This window comes from Fukomys damarensis, unplaced genomic scaffold (genome assembly GCF_012274545.1).
Source record: "Fukomys damarensis isolate Sample0158 unplaced genomic scaffold, DMR_v1.0_HiC HiC_scaffold_38, whole genome shotgun sequence".
Lineage (NCBI taxonomy): Eukaryota > Metazoa > Chordata > Mammalia > Rodentia > Bathyergidae > Fukomys > Fukomys damarensis.
This window is the reverse complement of record NW_022900950.1, coordinates 26188228-26207726: the sequence shown is the minus strand read 5'-3', so window position 1 is coordinate 26207726 and position 19499 is coordinate 26188228. Positions and strand designations below refer to the sequence as shown.

The 19499-nt window shown below is 38.4% G+C and overlaps 1 protein-coding gene, 1 long non-coding RNA gene and 1 other non-coding gene across 4 annotated transcripts in view; 2 read left to right on the top strand and 1 right to left on the bottom strand.

The window, feature by feature from the left end:
- Positions 1 to 9937, top strand: part of Micu2 (mitochondrial calcium uptake 2) — a 102028-nt gene extending 92091 nt beyond the window's left edge. Inside the window, exons 9-12 of one of the 2 annotated variants that reach the window (XM_019205047.1) lie at positions 3179 to 3350; positions 7926 to 8034; positions 8477 to 8631; positions 9608 to 9937. In XM_019205047.1, the coding sequence (XP_019060592.1) occupies positions 3179 to 3350; positions 7926 to 8034; positions 8477 to 8631; positions 9608 to 9712 (541 nt within the window). In that variant the 3' untranslated portion in view covers positions 9713 to 9937. Of the gene's footprint in view, positions 1 to 3178; positions 3351 to 7925; positions 8035 to 8473; positions 8632 to 9607 lie in introns of both variants that reach the window. The other variant, XM_010607485.2, reaches the window with a different exon arrangement.
- An 837-nt stretch (positions 9938 to 10774) lies between these two features.
- LOC104850503 lies at positions 10775 to 18017 on the bottom strand. The gene is made up of 4 exons (XR_776983.2): positions 16874 to 18017; positions 16020 to 16230; positions 13821 to 13856; positions 10775 to 11684 (listed from the first exon to the last, which is right to left on the bottom strand). It is a non-coding gene; the product is annotated as an uncharacterized LOC104850503 (long non-coding RNA).
- Positions 12701 to 12807, top strand: LOC117284641. Its single transcript, XR_004515739.1, has one exon. It is a non-coding gene; the product is annotated as a U6 spliceosomal RNA (small nuclear RNA).
- Positions 18018 to 19499: the final 1482 nt, after the last annotated feature.

The following is a 19499-nucleotide window of genomic DNA, read 5'->3' as shown; positions in this document are numbered from 1 at the left end:
ATATTTAACAGGGAATTTCAAAGGTAAGAATTGAAGCTGGATACGGCACACATCAGTAGTCACAGCACTTGGAAGCCTGAGTCAGGAGGATTGCCATGAGTTCAAGGCCAGCCTGGGCTACAGAGCAGTATTCTGTCTCAAAATAAAAGAAAGAAAGAAATAGAATATATTCACTTCCCAGAACAGTAGACAATACTAGACGATAAAACTAAAAATTATTTGTGGATATATATATATTTGTCTCTGAGACAAATATAAAATATAAACTATAACCTATAAAATATAAACTAAAGTTATTATGCTCTAAAAATTCTGACCTATTATGAAAGTAAATGTCTGTCTTATAGAATTCAGTAATTCTTTTTAGTAACATAATGTTTGCAACTAAGAGAACTGCCCCTAATGTCAGTTTGTTCTTAATGCAAAACAGACCATCCCAACAAGGGCCATCTGGCCTGTCCTCAAGTCTTTTGGTCATTTGGGTATGATTCTCTTGAGAGGTCCAGGACTGGTTGTTCTTGACTGGACTGAGGCATTGCAGTAGCTAGAAGGTAGCTCTTGTAGGATGGTCTCAGCTGAGATAGCTCAGCTCTGCTCCATGTATAGCACAAAGTGTGGCGGCCCTTTTCTGCAAAGGACTGAATAGTAAACATGGTCTTTGTCAGAACCACACTGCTCTACTACTGTAGTGTGAAAGTTTCCATAAGCAGTGCGTTAATATGCAAATACGTCCATGTTCCATTTCAGCATTAACATTAATTTTAAGCAACTTATCTAACTTTCCTGAGCACATCTCTATATCAGTAAAATGAGAATAATAGTACTTACATTAGATGTCTCCTGTTTATCTTCTTTACAATGAGAATAACTCCACTCAAAACAAGAGTATCCCTTCCTGGGCCACTCCACTCAGCAGTTTCAGAACAGAGACCACAGAGCAGTACAGAATGGCAGAAAACACTACTGTGCAAGGCAGGAGACCTGTACCTTGTTCAGCTCAATGCAGTTTGATAAAGACTTCTTGAGCGCACCATGTTCTGTCAGGCCCTGTCTCAAATACTAGGGATAGTCCCTTCTGGGGACTGTGTAGTAAACATTGCAGAAGTCACTGTAATCAGTGCTTTCATAGATTAAAGTATAGTTTAATGGCACAGAAAGCCACCCATTTAGGATGCCCTCTGTTGAAAGTTGCCCTCTGTTGAAATTTGGAGGTAGATGACCTAGAGAGGACCCGGTTGAGGTATTAACCATGAATTTATGCAGATACTAACATGTGCACATAATAGTTACATGGTTTTCTTCAAGTCACACTTGAAGTCTATCAGCATCCCAGGGGAGCTGAGGATGTGAGCAAGAATGTGGCTGACGCTGGGCGGAGTCTGTACTTAAATAGGATGAAAATGAAAAGGAGTTAGTTACACAACATCCTTAGCACAATAGCAGCTACTGCACGGTCAAGTACTTAAGATGGGCCTGGCGTTTTTCTCAGTCTTTTACATATATTATCTCACCTGTCCTTAATAAGGAGAGACAGATCTCTTCCCTTTTATAATTAGACCTGTAAGTATCATACCATTCATCAGCTCCACTCAAAACATTGTCTTTGATTCCCATCTCTCACTCTCATTCACTTTATCCAGTCTGTTACCAAATACTATTAATTTTCTTCTCCTAAAGCATCGTTTGGATTTCACTACTTCTCTCCATCCCTACTGCTGCCACCATAATCTCCTCTGCTCTGATAACACAGCAGCCTCTAGCAGGACTCCTCAACTCATGTCTTGATTTCGTCTGTCAACTTACCAAATCCCATGACCACGCTGTTCCTATCACCGAAGGAAAAAAAAGATGAAAGAACAACTTAACTGGGTTTTTATAATGGATTTTCTACTTTCATAATTCATTGTATACTCATTGTACGAAAACCATCCTGTTAACAATACTAATATAAATCAATTGAATGTCATTACACTATTCCATATAATACCCAGAGAAACAAAAGGCAAAGTACATCAGTAAAATATCTTACTGATCTATCAGTCCAAACTTGAAATACTTCAAGCTTTAGATAAAATTCTATTTTGACCCAGAAAGAAACATGACATTGAAAACCCTATATATATAACACATTCAGAAAATATGTGGATAACAAACTTACCACATAGGCACCTAAAATCAAACTCTTCCTTCACATTTTTAAGAATTATACAGTGTAGAACCTAAAGCAAATACATTTTTAGCATTGGCAATATTTCTTCTACTGATTGGACTATGCCTCTTTTGTCATTTCATATACATACATAAGTTGTATGTATATGAGAGATAGCACAGATCCTTTAACATGTGGAAGAGTGAATAAAGGGGTCTGCAACATATTAAAACTTGCAGAAATCATAATACTTTACACCTGATTTAGGTCATAAAAAAATCAAGTGCAATAGTTCTAGGTTCTTGTTCAAAGAAAATAATGTTTAATCTGACACCCTTTCAAAGTGTACCTTTCTCAGGAAGCTATTGATGACAGTTTGATCAAAGATCAAAGTGCCATGTTGTTTTTGTAAGAAAGGAAGGTTGAGTCACACAGACATGTGCTGTTATCCAAAAGAATATAAATATTTTAGCCAGATCTAAGCTTTTGATGCAAAGCCATTGATCAGCTTTGGTATCTGAAATCTACTTGGAGCTATTAATTATGATTAACATTCTACAAATAGAGTCCCACCTAAATTTTAAAATTTTCTGATTATTAATAATGTTTCTGTGGGGGTTGGGATTTAGCTCACTGGTGCTGCCACCTGCCTCATAAGCGCAAGGTCCTAAGTTCGATCCCTGGTTTGATCCCCCCCAAAAATAGAAATGATGTTCTATATTTAAAGAAATGTTTTCTGTGAAATTTTATTTTATATGGATGTATCAAGGCAACATTTTACATATTTTAAGTGTTTATCAAAATGCAGGTTGCTGAGTATAATTTGCACAGACAACCTTAAGCATAAGAAATCAGATTAAAGCAGGCATTGGACTTCATTCCTATATCCTCTCTCCCCACAACCCTTTGTTTACCATATCCAGAGACCAGCCACTGAATAGGTACTGGTAATAGTGAAAATGCCTTGCAGTCCCATTACAACGTTAAGGTGGAATGTCACTGTTGTCATTTTTTTATTTTAATATTTAGATTTATGGAAAATTTACAAACAGAAGTTCAAGAAATGGAATTCATTCAGTTTTCCAAAGGTTTGAATTTCATGAGAAAAGAAGACTTTGCAGAGTGGCTACTTTTTTTCACTAACACTGAAAATAAAGACATTTATTGGAAAAATGTGAGAGAGAAGTTGTCAGCAGGAGAGGTTAGTGTGCCTTTTACTTATGCATGTGATAAAGATGAAATTAAGACACTTTATATAATTAAAGTAACATCTAAATTAACCAATAATGTACTGCTCGATATTATGGAAGTATGAAAATGGGGAAACATTTTTCACATACTATTTTTCTGCGAATGAACTACTGCCTAAGAAGAATCAGTATAAGACCTGTAAATTTACATTTCCACTAGCATCAAGAATAAGACAAGAATCCACTGTCACCATTACTATTGAATATTGTTCTGGAAACTTTAGCCATGCAAATGAATAAGACTTCTAAAAAGACTAATTTGAAAGGAGGTACACTTTTCTTTGTTTGCATATGATATAAATAATTATATGCCTACAGAACCCATGAGAATCCAATTGAAAAACTATCAGAGGGCCGGGGATTTAGCTTAGCGCTTCGGTGGCCTGCCTTGCAAGTGCAAGGACCCGAGTTCAATCCCCAGTACCAAAAAAGAAAAGAAGAAAAGCTATTAGAAAACAATAAAAATTCAATAAGGTCGTATTACAATGCAAATGTAGAAAAAGTAGATGTCTTATGTACAGATTTCAAGTTAAAAAAACGTATGTATATGTGTACACATGCATGTGTTTCTGTGAAATATATGAAGTGATCACTGAACCATTAACAATGATAATGTATGGCAGTGAAATTTCATGTGATTTTTATTTTCTTTATATTTTTACGTATTGTTCCAAAAGAAATTTTAGAGGGGACATGTATTTTCATACAACTTTTTTTAAAAAACTATTTCTAATGTAAGAGGAGAGATAAAATATAATGAAAGTTTATATTTGTGATTGCATTAGAAATATATAAAATTAGAAATAAACTGAACAAAAAAATATATGAAGAAACCTTTACAACCTGGATGTTTATAAAGCTTATCTAATTACAGCAAATTCCCTATTATTAGTAGACAGTCGTGGTAGTATAAACATGGCTGTTCCTTCAGCTGGTTGATAAATGTAATGATTATAGTAGTCAGAACAACCTAAGTGTGCCACATTTACAAGTTAACCCTAAAATCCCTATGGCTAACACAATAAAAGTTTCTTTTCCAATACTGCTACATTTCTCTTGTGGGGTGGTAGAAGGCCCTGTCCACATAGCTGCTCAGGGACCAGACTCTCTGAGGCTCTGCCATCTTGGAGCTCCGTTCTTTGGAAGAAGCACCATCTTCAGAGGCTGTGGCAGGAAAAGGAAGGAAGGAGTCACAGTCCAGCAGTGAAGTGTTTGGGCCTGGACATATCCCAGGACATTTGGCTGTAGGTCAGACTGATCATATACCTCCACCTACATGCATGGCATCAAAGAGTTGTCTTACATACATACAGGAATCAGAAACAGGAAAACTCCAGTGGGTCACAACAAAAATACTGTTGCATTCTTGTAAGGGAACCAGACAAGTCATTAAAAGTTGGGTGAAGGGAGGACAGGGACAAGGGGAAAAATGAGAACCAAGACCTGTCATGTAAAAGTACAAGATCCCAATGATGAATGTAACTGTACTGTATACCTAAAAGGTACCAATAAACTCAATGAAAAAATAAATAAATAAAAGTTTATATAAAGAGGATATCAAGATATTGAAGTGAGTTATCAAACTGTAGTTTCTGACAGTGAATTGACCGGAATATGAAGTCCAAAAATAGATTCAAATACTCTGGAAATTTAGTAAATGTGTTACTAAACACTAGTATTTCAAGTTAGTTGGGTTAAAGGATTATTAACAAATGGCAATAGGAAAATTCACCGGCCATCTGAGGGAGAAGATAAACATAAATGTGTTTCTTATTCATTGCTCCAAAACCAATTTCAAATGCAAAAATTAAATCTTAAAGAGAAAAATGAAAAGTGTAGAAAAGAAAGTATAGAAAAAACTTGGAAACATTGTACTGTCTTAGAATGGGACATATAGACATAAATAAATACCTCTTTAAGCAAAATCCAGAAGCTTTCAAGGAAAATTGAGTAAATTACTACTTACGAATTATAATTTTGTTGCCTGCCTTCATTCTCCCCCTAAATTATAATCAAAGTCAAAAGAAAAAATTAACAAAAGGTATATTAGTTTCATATGTAATAGAGCAGTCTCCTTAATTTATAATGGGATCTTTTAAAATCCATAGGAATCTAGACTATGAACAGAGTTAGATGTTTCCCTATTTAACAGATATTGACTTAAAAATCTATATGATAATAATTGTAAGGTATGTGAGAATTTACTCATTTGCAAGTTGGCCCGCACTGTTTTGTGGATGCTTGCAGAAAACCTAAGACTCCTGGATCAGAGACAAAAACTTTATCGTATCTTAACAGCTGCATAAGCTTTACATTTGGTTCAGCTCCCCCTCACCTTCCAAGTCCTACAACAGTGATGCTGAGAGAGACCCAGGTACAAGCTGCTGTGCAGCAGCTCACATAGCGTCCCTGCAGAGTGGCCTCATCTCAGCAAATTGGAGTCTCTCAGAACAGGCAGCAAGCGAGCCTTCCTGATCTGTCCTGCAGAGGGAGGCAAAGTATTCACCATACTGGGCAGGAAGCAGAGTCCTGAGCTCTCAAGGAAGCCACTGCATATTCAAAACTGCCCACTTCACAGTCATCCTTGGAAAGATAGGAGTAAAACGACAGTTGGGTCCTCTGTTGAGACATATAGAAACATGACAGCCGTGAAGAATCGCCCCCTGCAGTAAGAGGTCACCTAAAAGCCATTAGAAATCTGGAGGAAGGACATAAAGATGATGCAAGAAGAGAAAGCACAGATGACTAATAAGCGTGTGAAAAGTACTGAACTTCATTCACAAAGACATACAAATCCAAACACTGATAACGTACCAACCTTCACCTGTCAACAGAGCAAACATCAGACAGGTTACACCTAGTGCCTGCTTTCACGTCTGATGCAGAGAAACGGCTCCTCAGTTAACTGTGCTGATGAATATGTTATTTTTAAAAAAAGCCATCTGTAGAGGTGGGTGGCAAAGGGGTTCTCACTGTAAGATCATGAGAGAAAGTGTGGAGTGTGTGTGTGTGTGTGTGTGTGCACAAGCTTTTATATGAGTACAGTATTTCTAGAAGTATACTAAGGGCATCATTGCTTTACCTCTGGGAAATTAACTGGGGACCAAAAGAGGAAGGTTTTTCTTTATCCTTTGTTCTCTTTGAATTTTTATCACATGCACATAGTACTTCTTCAAATATTTAATTAAAATTTTCAGCCAGGCATGGTGACACACACCTGTAACCCAGGCACACTGGGAGGCTGAGGTAGAAAGATCACAAGCTCTTAGTGAAACTCTGCCTCAAAATAAAAAAGGGCTGGTGATGTAGCTCAGTGCCAAGTGTTCAATCCTTAATAAGCCCCAAAAATTTGTATTAAAAATTTTTTTAAATAAAAATTCCATAAATTCATGAAAGCTAAAAGCAGTAAAATCTGAATAGGACCCCATATGTACAAACTGCATGATCATAAGGTTCCTAGGAGGATACTTTTTTTAAGCAAGGAAAGATTTACTTCCAAATTAAGAATTTTCATATTGATTTTAGGTTTTAATGGAAAAGCTAGTCTTTTAACTTTTGTTTTGGGGGATTTTGTCTGGCAGTACTAGGAATGAAACGGCTTTATACATGCTAGGCAAGCACTCTACCACTGAGCTACACCCATGGCCCTTGCTTTTGTTTCTAAGTACATAGGTTTTAAAGTAAGTTGAACCAAGTTCAAATCCTGATTATTCTGTGTAGTAGACCCTGGTCAAATAACCCCTTTATGTCATATAGACAGTAAGTAGCAAAACTGAAATTTCAACATAGGTCCATCTCCAAAACCCAGTGCTCCTACTCAGTGCTGTGTCCACTGATAAAGCTGTGTAAATGTGGACCATTAAACAGAGTATGTTATTTTCCTTGGGCTGCCATAACAGTGTACCACACACTGGGCAGCTCAAACAATAGCTCATTGTTACAGAAGCTGGACGTCCAGAATCAGGGTGCAGCAGGCCGTCTTCTGGCAAGGCCCCTCTACAGCTTGCATGGGGCACCTTTTCCATGCACCCTGTATGGCCTTTCCTTGTGCACACACAGGACAGTGAGCGAGCCTGACATTGAGTAAGCTCTGACAGCATTTCCTGTTGTGATACTAGTCTCAGATCAGGGCCCTAATGTGTGCCTTCATTTCACCTTCATTACCTCCATGTAGGTCCTATCTCCAGATAAAGTCACACTGGGGATTAGGACTTTAAGATGTGAATCCGTATGAGACATTGTTCAGTCCATCGCTCAGGGCCACCCCAGGGTTTGCACTGTACAACTCCACGACACCCCATACACATAGTGTCCAGTCTCCACAGCCATCCAGAGGCCCTGCCAACTCTTCTCTCATGATTGCTCTTGAGCTCTAAAACCTTTTATTTCTGTTAGTCTGTATTTTGAACTTTTTAATAGACTTGCTTAGATCTAAGTTCATATGCTTTATGATAAGACTACATTATATTCATAAGATTACTTAATGTATTTATAAAATTGTAATAAAACCTCTTTATTTTTATTAGAGCATTAGTTTGGATGAGTTCAAATCATTTTGCCATTTTACGACCCACTTGGAAGACTTTGCTATTGCCATGCAAATGTTTAGCTTAGCTCATCGACCTGTCAGACTAGGTAAGATATAAAAATCATTTAAATTTTATCCTCAATAAGCTGTTTTGCTCTATTCTTCACTTGGATGGTACCAACCACAGAGCCACTTACCAATAAAATAGCCTTTGAATTCAGTGTAGTTATTCTAAATTTGTAACACCAACAACTTATTTAACACTCTATTTGCTTTTATTAATCTTCAAAAAAGGAAAAGGAAATGCCTAATTAAAGCTTTAATTAAAACAGCTTACATATCTAACAGTTACTTTAATGCCTTTTTTTCCTTTTCGTGATATTTCTGAACCAAATTCATGCTTTGAATGCATTTGTGATGAGTATTTTTGTGTTTTACTTCCCAAATAATAAAAACTTGAATTTGTTACTTCTCAACTAATGAAAATTTATATTAATTCCACCCAGACTTTTTCACCTGGTTGGTATGGTTTGTTTTATTTTATAGCAGAGTTTAAGAGAGCAGTGAAGGTAGCCACAGGACAAGAGCTTTCAAACAATATTTTGGACACCGTCTTCAAGATCTTTGATTTGGATGGTGATGAATGCCTTAGCCATGAAGAGTTTCTTGGGGTGTTAAAAAACAGGATGCATCGAGGTTTATGGGTAACATTTTGAGCTTTTTAAAAACTGCATGTGTATATATTATTAACAATAATATTAAGCATAGATAAACCTACAACTTGAGGAAATAGTCTTAAAAAATTTTAAAAGTTTATAAAGAGATTAATCATTGAAATACTGAAATATGTTTTACATAAAATGAGATGCAATATTTTGCTTTTTTTAAAAATACAGATCTGGGCTAGGGATTTATCTCAGTGCCACCACCTGTCTCACAAGCACAAGGTCCTGAGTTCAATCCCCAGTACCAAAAAAAAAAAAAAATACACACACATACACACACACACACACTCACACACACATGAAATCACTATTTTAAAACCTTAGGATTTTACTTTGGGCTTTGTAGTTATATCCCTAGATTCAAACTCTAGCTCTACTATTTATCAACTGCTGAGTCTTACAAAGATACTTGATTTTTAACTTTTTGAGCCTCAGATTCTTCGTCTGTCTAGTGAAAAAACCTAATAAAATCTACCAGAAAGAATTATGAGAATTAAGTATATAGTGGCTGAGATACATAAAGTAAATGTTAGCTATTCTTATTTGCTCAAATTTACATATTGGTCTGTATCTGTGGGGCACATCAAAGTCAGAGTTTTATTTAGATTTGAATCAGCTAGAAGCATTCTCATGAAAGAAATCTTGCACTGGGAAAATAAGGATACAAAGAGAATACAGGCAGGTAGGTCAGAAGAAATGACGGGGTACTGTCCATGTCCTTGAAGACAGAGATCTTCAACTGACAATTTAGAAAGCAAGTTGAATTCCTACAGCAACTTTAACTTATGGGAAACTAACAAATATGATTTTCATTAGCAAACCTTTTACACCATAATCTACCTTCAGCTTTCCTTTGGAGGAATGTGGAAAGGAAATGAACTGTAATATAATGTACATATGTAATTATTTTTATCCATGAAGAAAATGAATCTTAATTTTTACTTTTTATTCACAGGTACCACAACAACAGAGTATACAAGAATACTGGAAATGTGTGAAAAAAGAAAGCATTAAAGGAGTAAAAGAAGTCTGGAAAAAAGCTGGGAAAGGCCTTTTTTAGAAAGAGATAACATGGCAGTTATGTTGTTCCAAATGTCAGGATCTGAGAGGTTTTTTCTATAGCTTCCATTAACTACTTTTCTGAAGTCCTCATTGATTTCCTTTGTAATATAAAAATGCTATGTACCTGCTTTCTGATTCAATGATTTCGTGATACGTTTTCATTAAAAAATTTAGTGGAAAGAAAAGGAACTACTGGGCCGGGGATTTAGCTCAGTGGTTCCACCACCAGCCTCACAAGCACAAGGTCCTGAGTTCTATCCTAGTATCCAAAAAAAAAAAAAGAAGAAAAGGAACTACAATACCATGTTACAAAAACACACATTGGATTCTTTCAGAAGGCCTAAATTCTAAGTAACATTTTATGCTTTGGTAAGGCAACTTGTTGTTGGCTGAATCCTTAGAAGAGCATGATTTGCTTTCTGGAAAATTAGTGCTTGCTTTGGCAGCACCTATACTAAAATTTGGAAAAGTAAAAAAAGCACCTGACTCACAGGCCAGTATCAATTCCAGAAGTTGTGGTTTTCCTAGTAGAAAAAATGAAATGAAAAACTAATTTCAGATTTCTTCCTTGGTATTACATCTAATAAATCTTGTGTTTTATTTCAGTTAGCTGTATAGTCTTAATATGTAAATGTCAGTAATGAAATCAAAATAAAGTTTGCATAGATACAAAAAGTATTCATGTGCTTTTTACATTACTTGTGTGTTTTTAACTACATCTTTTTTTTTCAGCTTTAATTGAGTTTATTGGTACATTTTAGAGATACATTACAGTTACATTCATTGTTGGGGTCTTGTACCTCTACATAACAAGTCTTGATTCTCATTTTTTCCCCTTACCCCTGCCCTCCCTTCACCCCCTCCTCCCCTCCCCATCTACAAACACTTTATTTTCATCTTTTCATTCTCTCACATTTTTTTTCTTTTCCCTTATTACCCTTCCCCTGCCCATCCCACCTTCCCTACACCTTTAGCTCCTTTCTTCTCATTTCTAAATGACAGTAATCTTATTAGGATCGTATGTTTTATTGCAGATTATTCACACCAGGGAAACTATTCGGTATTTACACATAACTACATCTTTTTAAAATGGTAAATATTTTCTTCACTTCCCAATCTTATTGGTTTATGTTCTTAAAAACCAGCACAAGGCTGGACATGTATGTAGCCTAAAGCACTTGACTGGCAGACTACAGACCCGGGGTTTGATGTTGAGCACCACAAAAACAAAACAAAATCCAGTGTACTTATGAGAATTTTGATTGCAAGATCAGGGTCTCATGGAACATATTGGGTTGTAGGAAATGTATGTTTAAAGTAGCACTAGAAATTAATGAGCATTAAAGTAAATACAGTATTATAAAAGGCATTAAAAATGGTGAGAGACTACATGCAGATACTGCAGTGAGGATTTGTGGCGGTTGCATAATTTTCCGTAACACACAAACAAGGCCCACAGATTGATTCCTTCAGAAATAGAAGCTGGAGCCAGGTGTGTTGACATTGCCCTGTAATCCTAGCCAGGAGGCTGAGGCAGGAGAATCACTGTCCCGCCCACTTCGCTGTCGGCCCCGCCCCACTCCCTGTTGACCAATCCCAGGTCCCAGTCTGGGCGTGTCACTTTGGTACCCTCACGGCCTAACCCCCAGATGTGTGCAGCTTAGCTCGGTTCCATGACGTGGTCCAGAGGAAGGTGCCCTGGCCGGAAGTGCCGCGAGTGACGAGTGATGACGGATGTCCAGCTCTGTACACCCCGCCTTTGTTTCCATGGTGGCGGTAAACGGACTGCCAATGCTTCAGTCACCCAGAGACTCGGAGCCACCAGAGACCTTGGGGTCAGCGGGGCGCACTGGGACTTGAACACTCGGAGCGCCAGGGTCTTGCTAAGTTGCCCCGGCTGGTCTTGAACTTGTGATGCTCCTGCTTCAGCCTCTCAGCATGCTTGAATCACAGAATGGCTTCATCATCATCTCAAAAGAAAACAACCCAAAAAAATTAAAATGGAAGAGTCTTCAGTGAAAAAATGGATGAGTGCTTTTTTTTTTTATTGAGAGAAATAAGGCACCCTGCTTAATTTTTCTAAATCAGCTTGTCTCACCAGACTATAACCAGATGAATTGAAATGGGGAAAAAGATTTAAGAGTGAAGCTGCTAATTTCAAACTTTATTCTTTGGCAACAGATGAAAGTGCTGATGTGACAGATATGGTTAAACTTGCTATTTTTAATTAGCAGTATTATAGATTATGAATATAGTATCACTGAAGAAATGGTTTCTTTGATGCCATTAAAATACAGCTAAGGGCTGGGATTTAGCTAGCTCAGTGGTGCTGCCACCTGCCTCACAAGTGCAAGGTCCCAAGTTTGATCCCGGTAACCAAAAAAAGACAGCTAAATCTCTTCAATAGTAGGAAGCAAATATAACAGTGACTTTTTTCAAACTTTGTTACCGAATCTGGTGTAGCCATAGTGGTGTTCTGATGATTGGTAAAGAAGAGGAATTTAAACTGGATGTGGTGGTGCATGCCTGTAATCCCAGCACTCAGGAGGCAGAGGCAGGAGGATCACTGCAAGTTTGAGGCTAGCCTGGTCTACATAATGAATTCAAGGCCAGCCTGAACTACAGAGTCTAACCTTGTATCAAAAAAAGGTACTTAGAAATTAATAAGAGATGATGCAATTGTTGCTGGCAAGTCACATTTAATAAAATAGTGCTGCATCATACATCAAGGAAATTCAAACTTTAAAAATGGATGGTAGGAGTTAGGTGTGACGGTGCACACCTATAATTCCAGTACTCAGGAGACTGAGGCAGAAGAATCCCATGAGTTCAAATAGTGAATTCAAGACTAGCCAGAACTATGTAGGGAGACCCTGTCTCAAAAAAACGAAAAGATGTCATGCAAATCATCATCAAAGCTGTGGATTTCATGAGGTCCTAGGGATCAAATCACCAATTCCATGAGTTCCTTAAGAGTAAGGATGCCGTGCTCACTTTGACAGCATATGTACTAAAATTGAGATGGCACAGAGAAGATTAGCATGGCCCCTGCACAAGGATGACACGCAAATTCGTGAAGCGTTACATATTTATTTTCCGTGCTTAATCAGGAATCTTGTTCTGTAGTCTCACTAATGAGTCAACAATAAATGTTTTGAAATTTAAAAAAAAAAGGATGCTGATTATGGGAACAACATTTTCTGAAGTGAGGTGGCCAAGTTGGAGTAAAATGCTGGAAAGATTTTGTGAAATGTGAAACAATACTATCATTTATGGAATCAAGGAACCTGAAGATGAAAATTCCTCACCAGTTTTCCATTTTTTTTATTTGACTACTAAATGGGATGACTGTGTCATCAAAGTGAAAGTCAATTTATTTGTGCTATATTTCAATACAGTGTACAACACCATGTACAGAATGGAGAGGGTAATGGGGGAAAAGGGTGGGATGTACCATGTACAGGTGCAAATTCCCAATGATGAGTGTTATGTATTCCTTAAATGTTTTGCTATTTAAAAAATAATGGTGAATAAAAAGTATTTAAAAAGTGCTTCTCAAAGAAATGTAAAAATCAGTGCCACTCTACAGAGAACTAGATGATTCCAAGGTTCTGGCAGCAAAAGTCCAAGATGAGCGTGAAACATCTTGTTCTTAAAACTCAGAAAGAGCTCATGGAATCTTGGGGAATCAAGCAGACAAAGCCAGCCAGAAGGGGCTTCCCTGGCCAGAGCTGGTACAGGTGGAGCATCAAACTAATGTACAGTGGTACTTCAGTTCACAAACTTGACTCTCCGCAATTCTGATCACAAACTGAGTTGGTCAAGAACCAGATCAAATTCATTGGTTAGGTTCAGTGTTGCCCTTATGAGGAAATTTTATTTAGTTCTTGTCCAGTTCAGTTTTGTGGCCAGAATCATGGAGAGAATTGAGTCCATGAACTGAGATGCCATTTAGTCAGGCACATGGTACACACCTGTGATCCTGGCAGCTCAAGAGGCTGAGACAAGGAGGATCACAAGTTTGAGACAGGCCTGGATAGCTTACCAATATCCTGTGTCAAAATCTTAAAAAGGCTCGGGACATACATCAGTGGTAGAGAACTTACCTAGCGTGCACATGGCCCTGGGTTCAGTCTCCAATACTGCAAAACAAAAAACAAGATTATAGAAGGTTGGATAAAATAATCCATGAGCTTACTATGAAAATTGATTAATGAGGGGCCGGGGATTTAGCTCAGCGGTTCAGTGGCCTGCCTTGCAAATGCAAGGACCGGAGTTCAACCTGCGGTACCAAAAAAAAAAAGAAAGAAAATTGATTAATGAGACGAGAACCCTCCCTTACAGTTGCTAAAGGATAACAAGGCCATGAAACATGTTAATCTTCTAAGTTGGAAAGTTCTCTCTTATTGTTTAATATTTGAGATTGACAAGTGGCAAAACTTTTTGCCCAATATTATAAAAGTATTTTGTTGATTAAAAAACAAATTTTCTTTTTTTCATGGTTTTTTGAGGTGAGGTCTCACTATGTAGTATAAGCTGGTCTTGTCACTATATAGCCTTGGGTGACCCCAAACTCACGGCAGTCCTCCTGACTCAGCCTCCTGAGTGCTGGGATCATAGGTGTGTGCCACTATGCCTGGCTACACAAGTTTTCTTTAACTTGCTGTTTTAGAAATAATGAAATAACTTTTTTTTTTGGTACCTGGGATCAAACTTGGGTCCTTACACTTATGAGGCAGGCGACAGAACCACTGAGCTAAATCCCTGGCCCATAACTCATTTGTTTTTGTCCTTCTAGTGAAACCCAACCAAGGAAAAAAACAAGACCAAAATGTATGCATGTGAATCCTGTTAGCCACAAAAATACTCTCTCCCCAGATGTCCAAAGGATAAAGATTGGGGGTATAAAGTCAGAAGTCAGCAGGGCTCCTGTGTCCTCAGCCTCCACTCCTTGGCCTTCTCCCTGGCACTGACTCTTGCTTCCTACAATGAGCCGTAAGTATGAGGCCCTACAGACATGAAACTATACCACAGTCTCAAACTCTCCTACCCCTGGCCTTAACCACCAGTGCTCCCCTGTCCTCTTGATGACATTCCAGAAAGTAAGGTGCTGTCCACATATCAAGTTTTTTCTACTAAAATTAAGAATAGAGCGTTGGTCATCTTTTTATGCCAGTCTAGCTGAATTCCCGCTTATTTTAAGCATCTAGCAAAAGGAACTGGAAAAGGTTGGAATGAAGCGGAACATAATAGGAAGGAATGGCCGGGCGTGGTAGTGCATGCCTGTAACCCCAGCACTCTGGGAAGCTTGCAAGGCAGGAAGATTGCAAGTTTGAACCTAGCCTGGGCAACTTTGTGGTTTAACAAGATTCAGCCTCGGGACCAGGGATTTAGCTCAGTGGTTCTGCTGCCTGCCTCACAATTACATGGTCCCAAGTTCGATCCCCAGTACCCAAAAAAAAAAAAAAAAAAAACTCAGCCAAAAAAATTAAAAAAAAAAAAAAAAAGACTCAGCCTAAAAAATTTTTTTAAGGGCTGGGATATAGCAGTGCTAAGATCCTGGGTTCAACCTCCAGCCAGGAACTAGTGGTGTTACTTGGTGGTATAGCACTTGCCTAACATATTCATGTCCTGGGATTTGAGCTCTAGCACAGAAAAGAAAAACCAAAACCCTGCTAGGTACTGAGTGTATAGTGATGAATTACAAATCACAGGACAGCCCCTGCTGTCCTAGGACCAATACTCTGAAGGTGAAGGCTGAAAACTAATGCAAAAGCATTGTAAGGGTGTATAATTAATTACAAATTAACTGTAATGCCAGAGAACTGGAGACTTTCTTGAAACAAGATTGTTTAACGGATTGAAAGAATTTTCAGCCAGCCTGTAATTGCAACACTCAAGAGGCTGAGGCAGGCAGACTGTAGAGAGCTGGAGACCAGGCTGTGCCTACATAGTGAGGCCCTGTCTCAAAAGAAAACAATTTTCAATTTTTCTAAGCCCAAAGGAAATGTTCTGCATCTACAACAACAAATTCTGCAAGTGAATAATTTATTTTTTCATCGTGTGATTATTGCAAAACTGCCTGATCCCACTTAAAAGAGAAATGGATAATTATTTTATCAAATAACAAATTAGCTTTGCCAATGCCCCCTCAAAGAAGAGTGGAGGCACTGGCCTTGACAGCAGTTGGACATCTAAAACTAGAAATGATCTTTAGACATGTATTTATTTATTATTACTTCATTGAGTAAGTGATCATGAGGTCTCTGATATTTTGGTGATTTGCTCATATTTCTTGTGCTTACCTGTTTTTAAAGGGAGAAAGGGAGAGGGAGCCCTGACTTTACTCTTCTTCCTTATAACCCATGGATCCAGTCACCTCACTGCTGTTCTTGGCTCTCAGCTCTAGGCATAACTGGTTTCTGGATGGCTCTCTTGGGCTGGTTCACTCAGCACCTCCAAAACTGATCTGATGGTCTCATTCCCTCATGTCTTGCTTTTGCTCAGTGAGTGTTTCTACACACAGATTAAAATAGGAACCAGTTAGTTGTTCCAGGTGCTCACTCCCTTATTTCCCCACCAGCAATCAAGTTCTGTCCATTTGTTTCCTCAAAATTCCCAAACATGTCCTCCCCCTTCCAGCCCACCACTAACTTAATTCTGATGCTGATCATTCATTTCTGAGCTTATCTCATGAGAATGCTAACTTGCTCGCTGCATGCAGCCCCCAGGAAGTCCCTGTGACTAAGCATCCAAACTCTGGTGTTAACTTGGGTTCGGATCTCGAGTCCACCACTCCATAACTATATAACATTTGGCAAAGTACTTGAGCTCTCTGCCCATCCCTCATCTATGAAGTGGGAATGATTGTGGTACAGTACTATGAGTTTGGGCAAGGACTGAGATATGAAATAAACCCTCAATAGCTCTTAAGTGTTACTGTGTTAGCTTATTTCATCTTTCACACCAAATTCACTTTTCTGAAATGTAAATTTGATTGTGTCACTCCACTGCTAACAATTCTATGACCCTAAAATCACCAACAAAATGAAATCCCATTTATATACGTGGATCAGTCAGTGCTTACTAGAGAAACATGTTTAATGCAAGATATACAACTATACAAGAATTTACAAGATTGACTTAAATGGCCACCCACGGAGTCAGCTGTGGAAGAGTGCAGAAAGGCTGTCTATGCACTGGAGATCCAAGGGATCCAGTCGAAGGCCTGGAGTCCACTGTAGTGTTCCGTTCCAGTCTCTATCGGGAGACCACAGGGTCTGTGATGGAAGCTGAACGGCCTGCACCAGAAGACAACAGACACGGTCCTAGGTGAAAGTGAAAACTGGAGCTCCTCTAAACAACAGAAATGAGCCTTCCTTCTTCATTGTATGCCATTCAGGCTACAAGCCTATTCGTGGATGTCACTCACACCCAGAACTATGCTGATCCAATCTACTTGGGCATTCCTTATTGAAGTTGACACCGTTAATTACTACACTTCCTGATCTGTCTTCTGGCCTCCACACTTGCCCACATGCACCTGACACCACAGCAGCGCTGAATTCCACTGTCCTTCCATTTGGCCTCATCCTGCTCTCCAAGAACTTGCCCTTGCTAGCACTCCTGTGGAAGATGTCGTTCAGCTCGCAGGTGCCACTTCCTTCACCTGGGAAGTTTTGGTTTTCCCTTTGGTTTCCTTGAAACTCACTTGAGCATGCCCCCTGCTGCCCTGTAGTATCTTTCTGTCTATACCTCCTTCAGACCTCATATGTACTGAAATTTGTATTGGTTTCCTCCTTCCCTCGGCTCTAAGCTAATAAAGAACAAGGACTTAATTTTAACACTATATCCCATCATCCATCAAAAGAACTGACACTTAATGGTGACTCAAAGAAAAATACTGACCTAAGTGAATAAAAATGGAAGAGGAACAAGTAATATCCCCATGTGTGCTCAGCTTCTGATATTTTGGTTTTTCTGTTAAAGGACTGGGCAGGAAAGAGACAGCTCTTGTTTAAGCTCTCCCTTGAGCACAGACAGCAAATGTCAAACTAATGACTTCTAATGTGGTTGGGAAGCATAACACGTTCTGGGGATAGAAACAAAATGGAAATTCTCTCCACAAATTTGGAAACACAGTTACCACCAGGGGACTAAATTAGAAAATCAAAATACAATGTACAAACAGATGTCAAGGACTGTGGCACAGTGGGAAGCTCCAGAGCCAGCATGGGCACGAGCCTGTAATCCCAGCACTTGAAAGGCTGAAGCAAGAGGCTCACTGTGGATTCAGGGTCAGCATGGGCTACATACTGAGTTCAAGGCCAGCCTGGAATACATAGCAAGACCTTATCTCAAAAGAAAAAAAATCACCAGCCTGGGCAACATAACAAAACCCAATCTATAAATAAATAGATATTACAACTGATTTTACAGAAATACAAAGGATTATGAGTCAGAACTAAGAAAACAAAGTTGGTTGGTTGCCTAGATAAAAAGAGTAGAATTCCTAGAAACATATGACCTAACAAGACTGCTGATGGAAGAACAAAAACTGACTACATGTGTAACTAGTAAAAAGAGCAAATCAACAACCTACTAACAAAGAAAATCTCAGGACTAGACAGCTTCACTAGTAAATTCTACCAAATACCTAGACTTCATACTAATCTTTCTAAAACTCTTCCAAAAATTGAAGAGGAGGGAGCACTGTAAAACTTATTTTACAAGGCCAGCATTATCATGATACCTAGGCCAAACAAAGACACTACATAAAAAGAAAACTGCAGGCCAAAATCTCATATGAATAGTGGTACAAAATCATCAACAAAATACTCTTGAACAATTCAAACAATGTTTCTGGGGTATGGGGATAATTCAGCATACAAAATCAGTTCAAACAACACACCATAGTAGCAGAATGAAGGGGGGAACCACATAATCACCTAAATTGACAGAGAAAAAGCATCTGACAAAACTCAACATCCTCTTATGATTAAAAAACCAAAAGTCTCAACAACTAAAAGCAAGCCGGATGTGGTGGCGCATGCCTGTAATCCCAGCACTTGTAAGGCTGAGGCAGGAGGATCACTGTGAGTATGAGACCAGCCTGGGCTACATGTGAGTTCCAGGTCAGTCTCAACTACACAGTGAGACCCTGTCTCCAATAAATAAATAAATAAAAACAGAAAGAACCTGCCTCTATGTACATGTACCAACTACCCATGAGGAATGTAATCATATGTACTGCAAGCATGCAGTAATAAAAATAAAAATTGAAAAAAAAGAACCTGTCTCACAAGTATAAAGGTAACATATAAAAAGCCCAAAGCTAACACCATATTCAATGGCAAAAGACTGAAAGTTCTTCCTCTAATATAAAAAGACAAAGTTTTCACCACTTCCATTTTTCACTACTTCTATTTGATATAGTACTGGAAGGTCTAGCCAGAGCAATTGGACAAGAAAATAAAATAAAAGGCATCCAAATTGGAGAAGAAATTATCACCACTTGCAGGTGATAGGATGTTTTACACAGAAAAATCTTCAGGATTCCATCAGAAAAAATTAAACTCAACAGTGTTTCAGAATACAAAATTAATAATAATTTTTAAATAGTCACATGTAGCGAGGCATGGTGGTGCATGCCTATAATTCTAGCCACTCAGGAGGCTGTGGCTGAAGGATTTCAAATTTGAGGCCAGCCTGGGAAACTTAGTGGGACTTAGTCTCAAAACAAAAAAAAAAAAAAAAAAAAAAAAAAAAAGGGCTTGGAGGGCAGA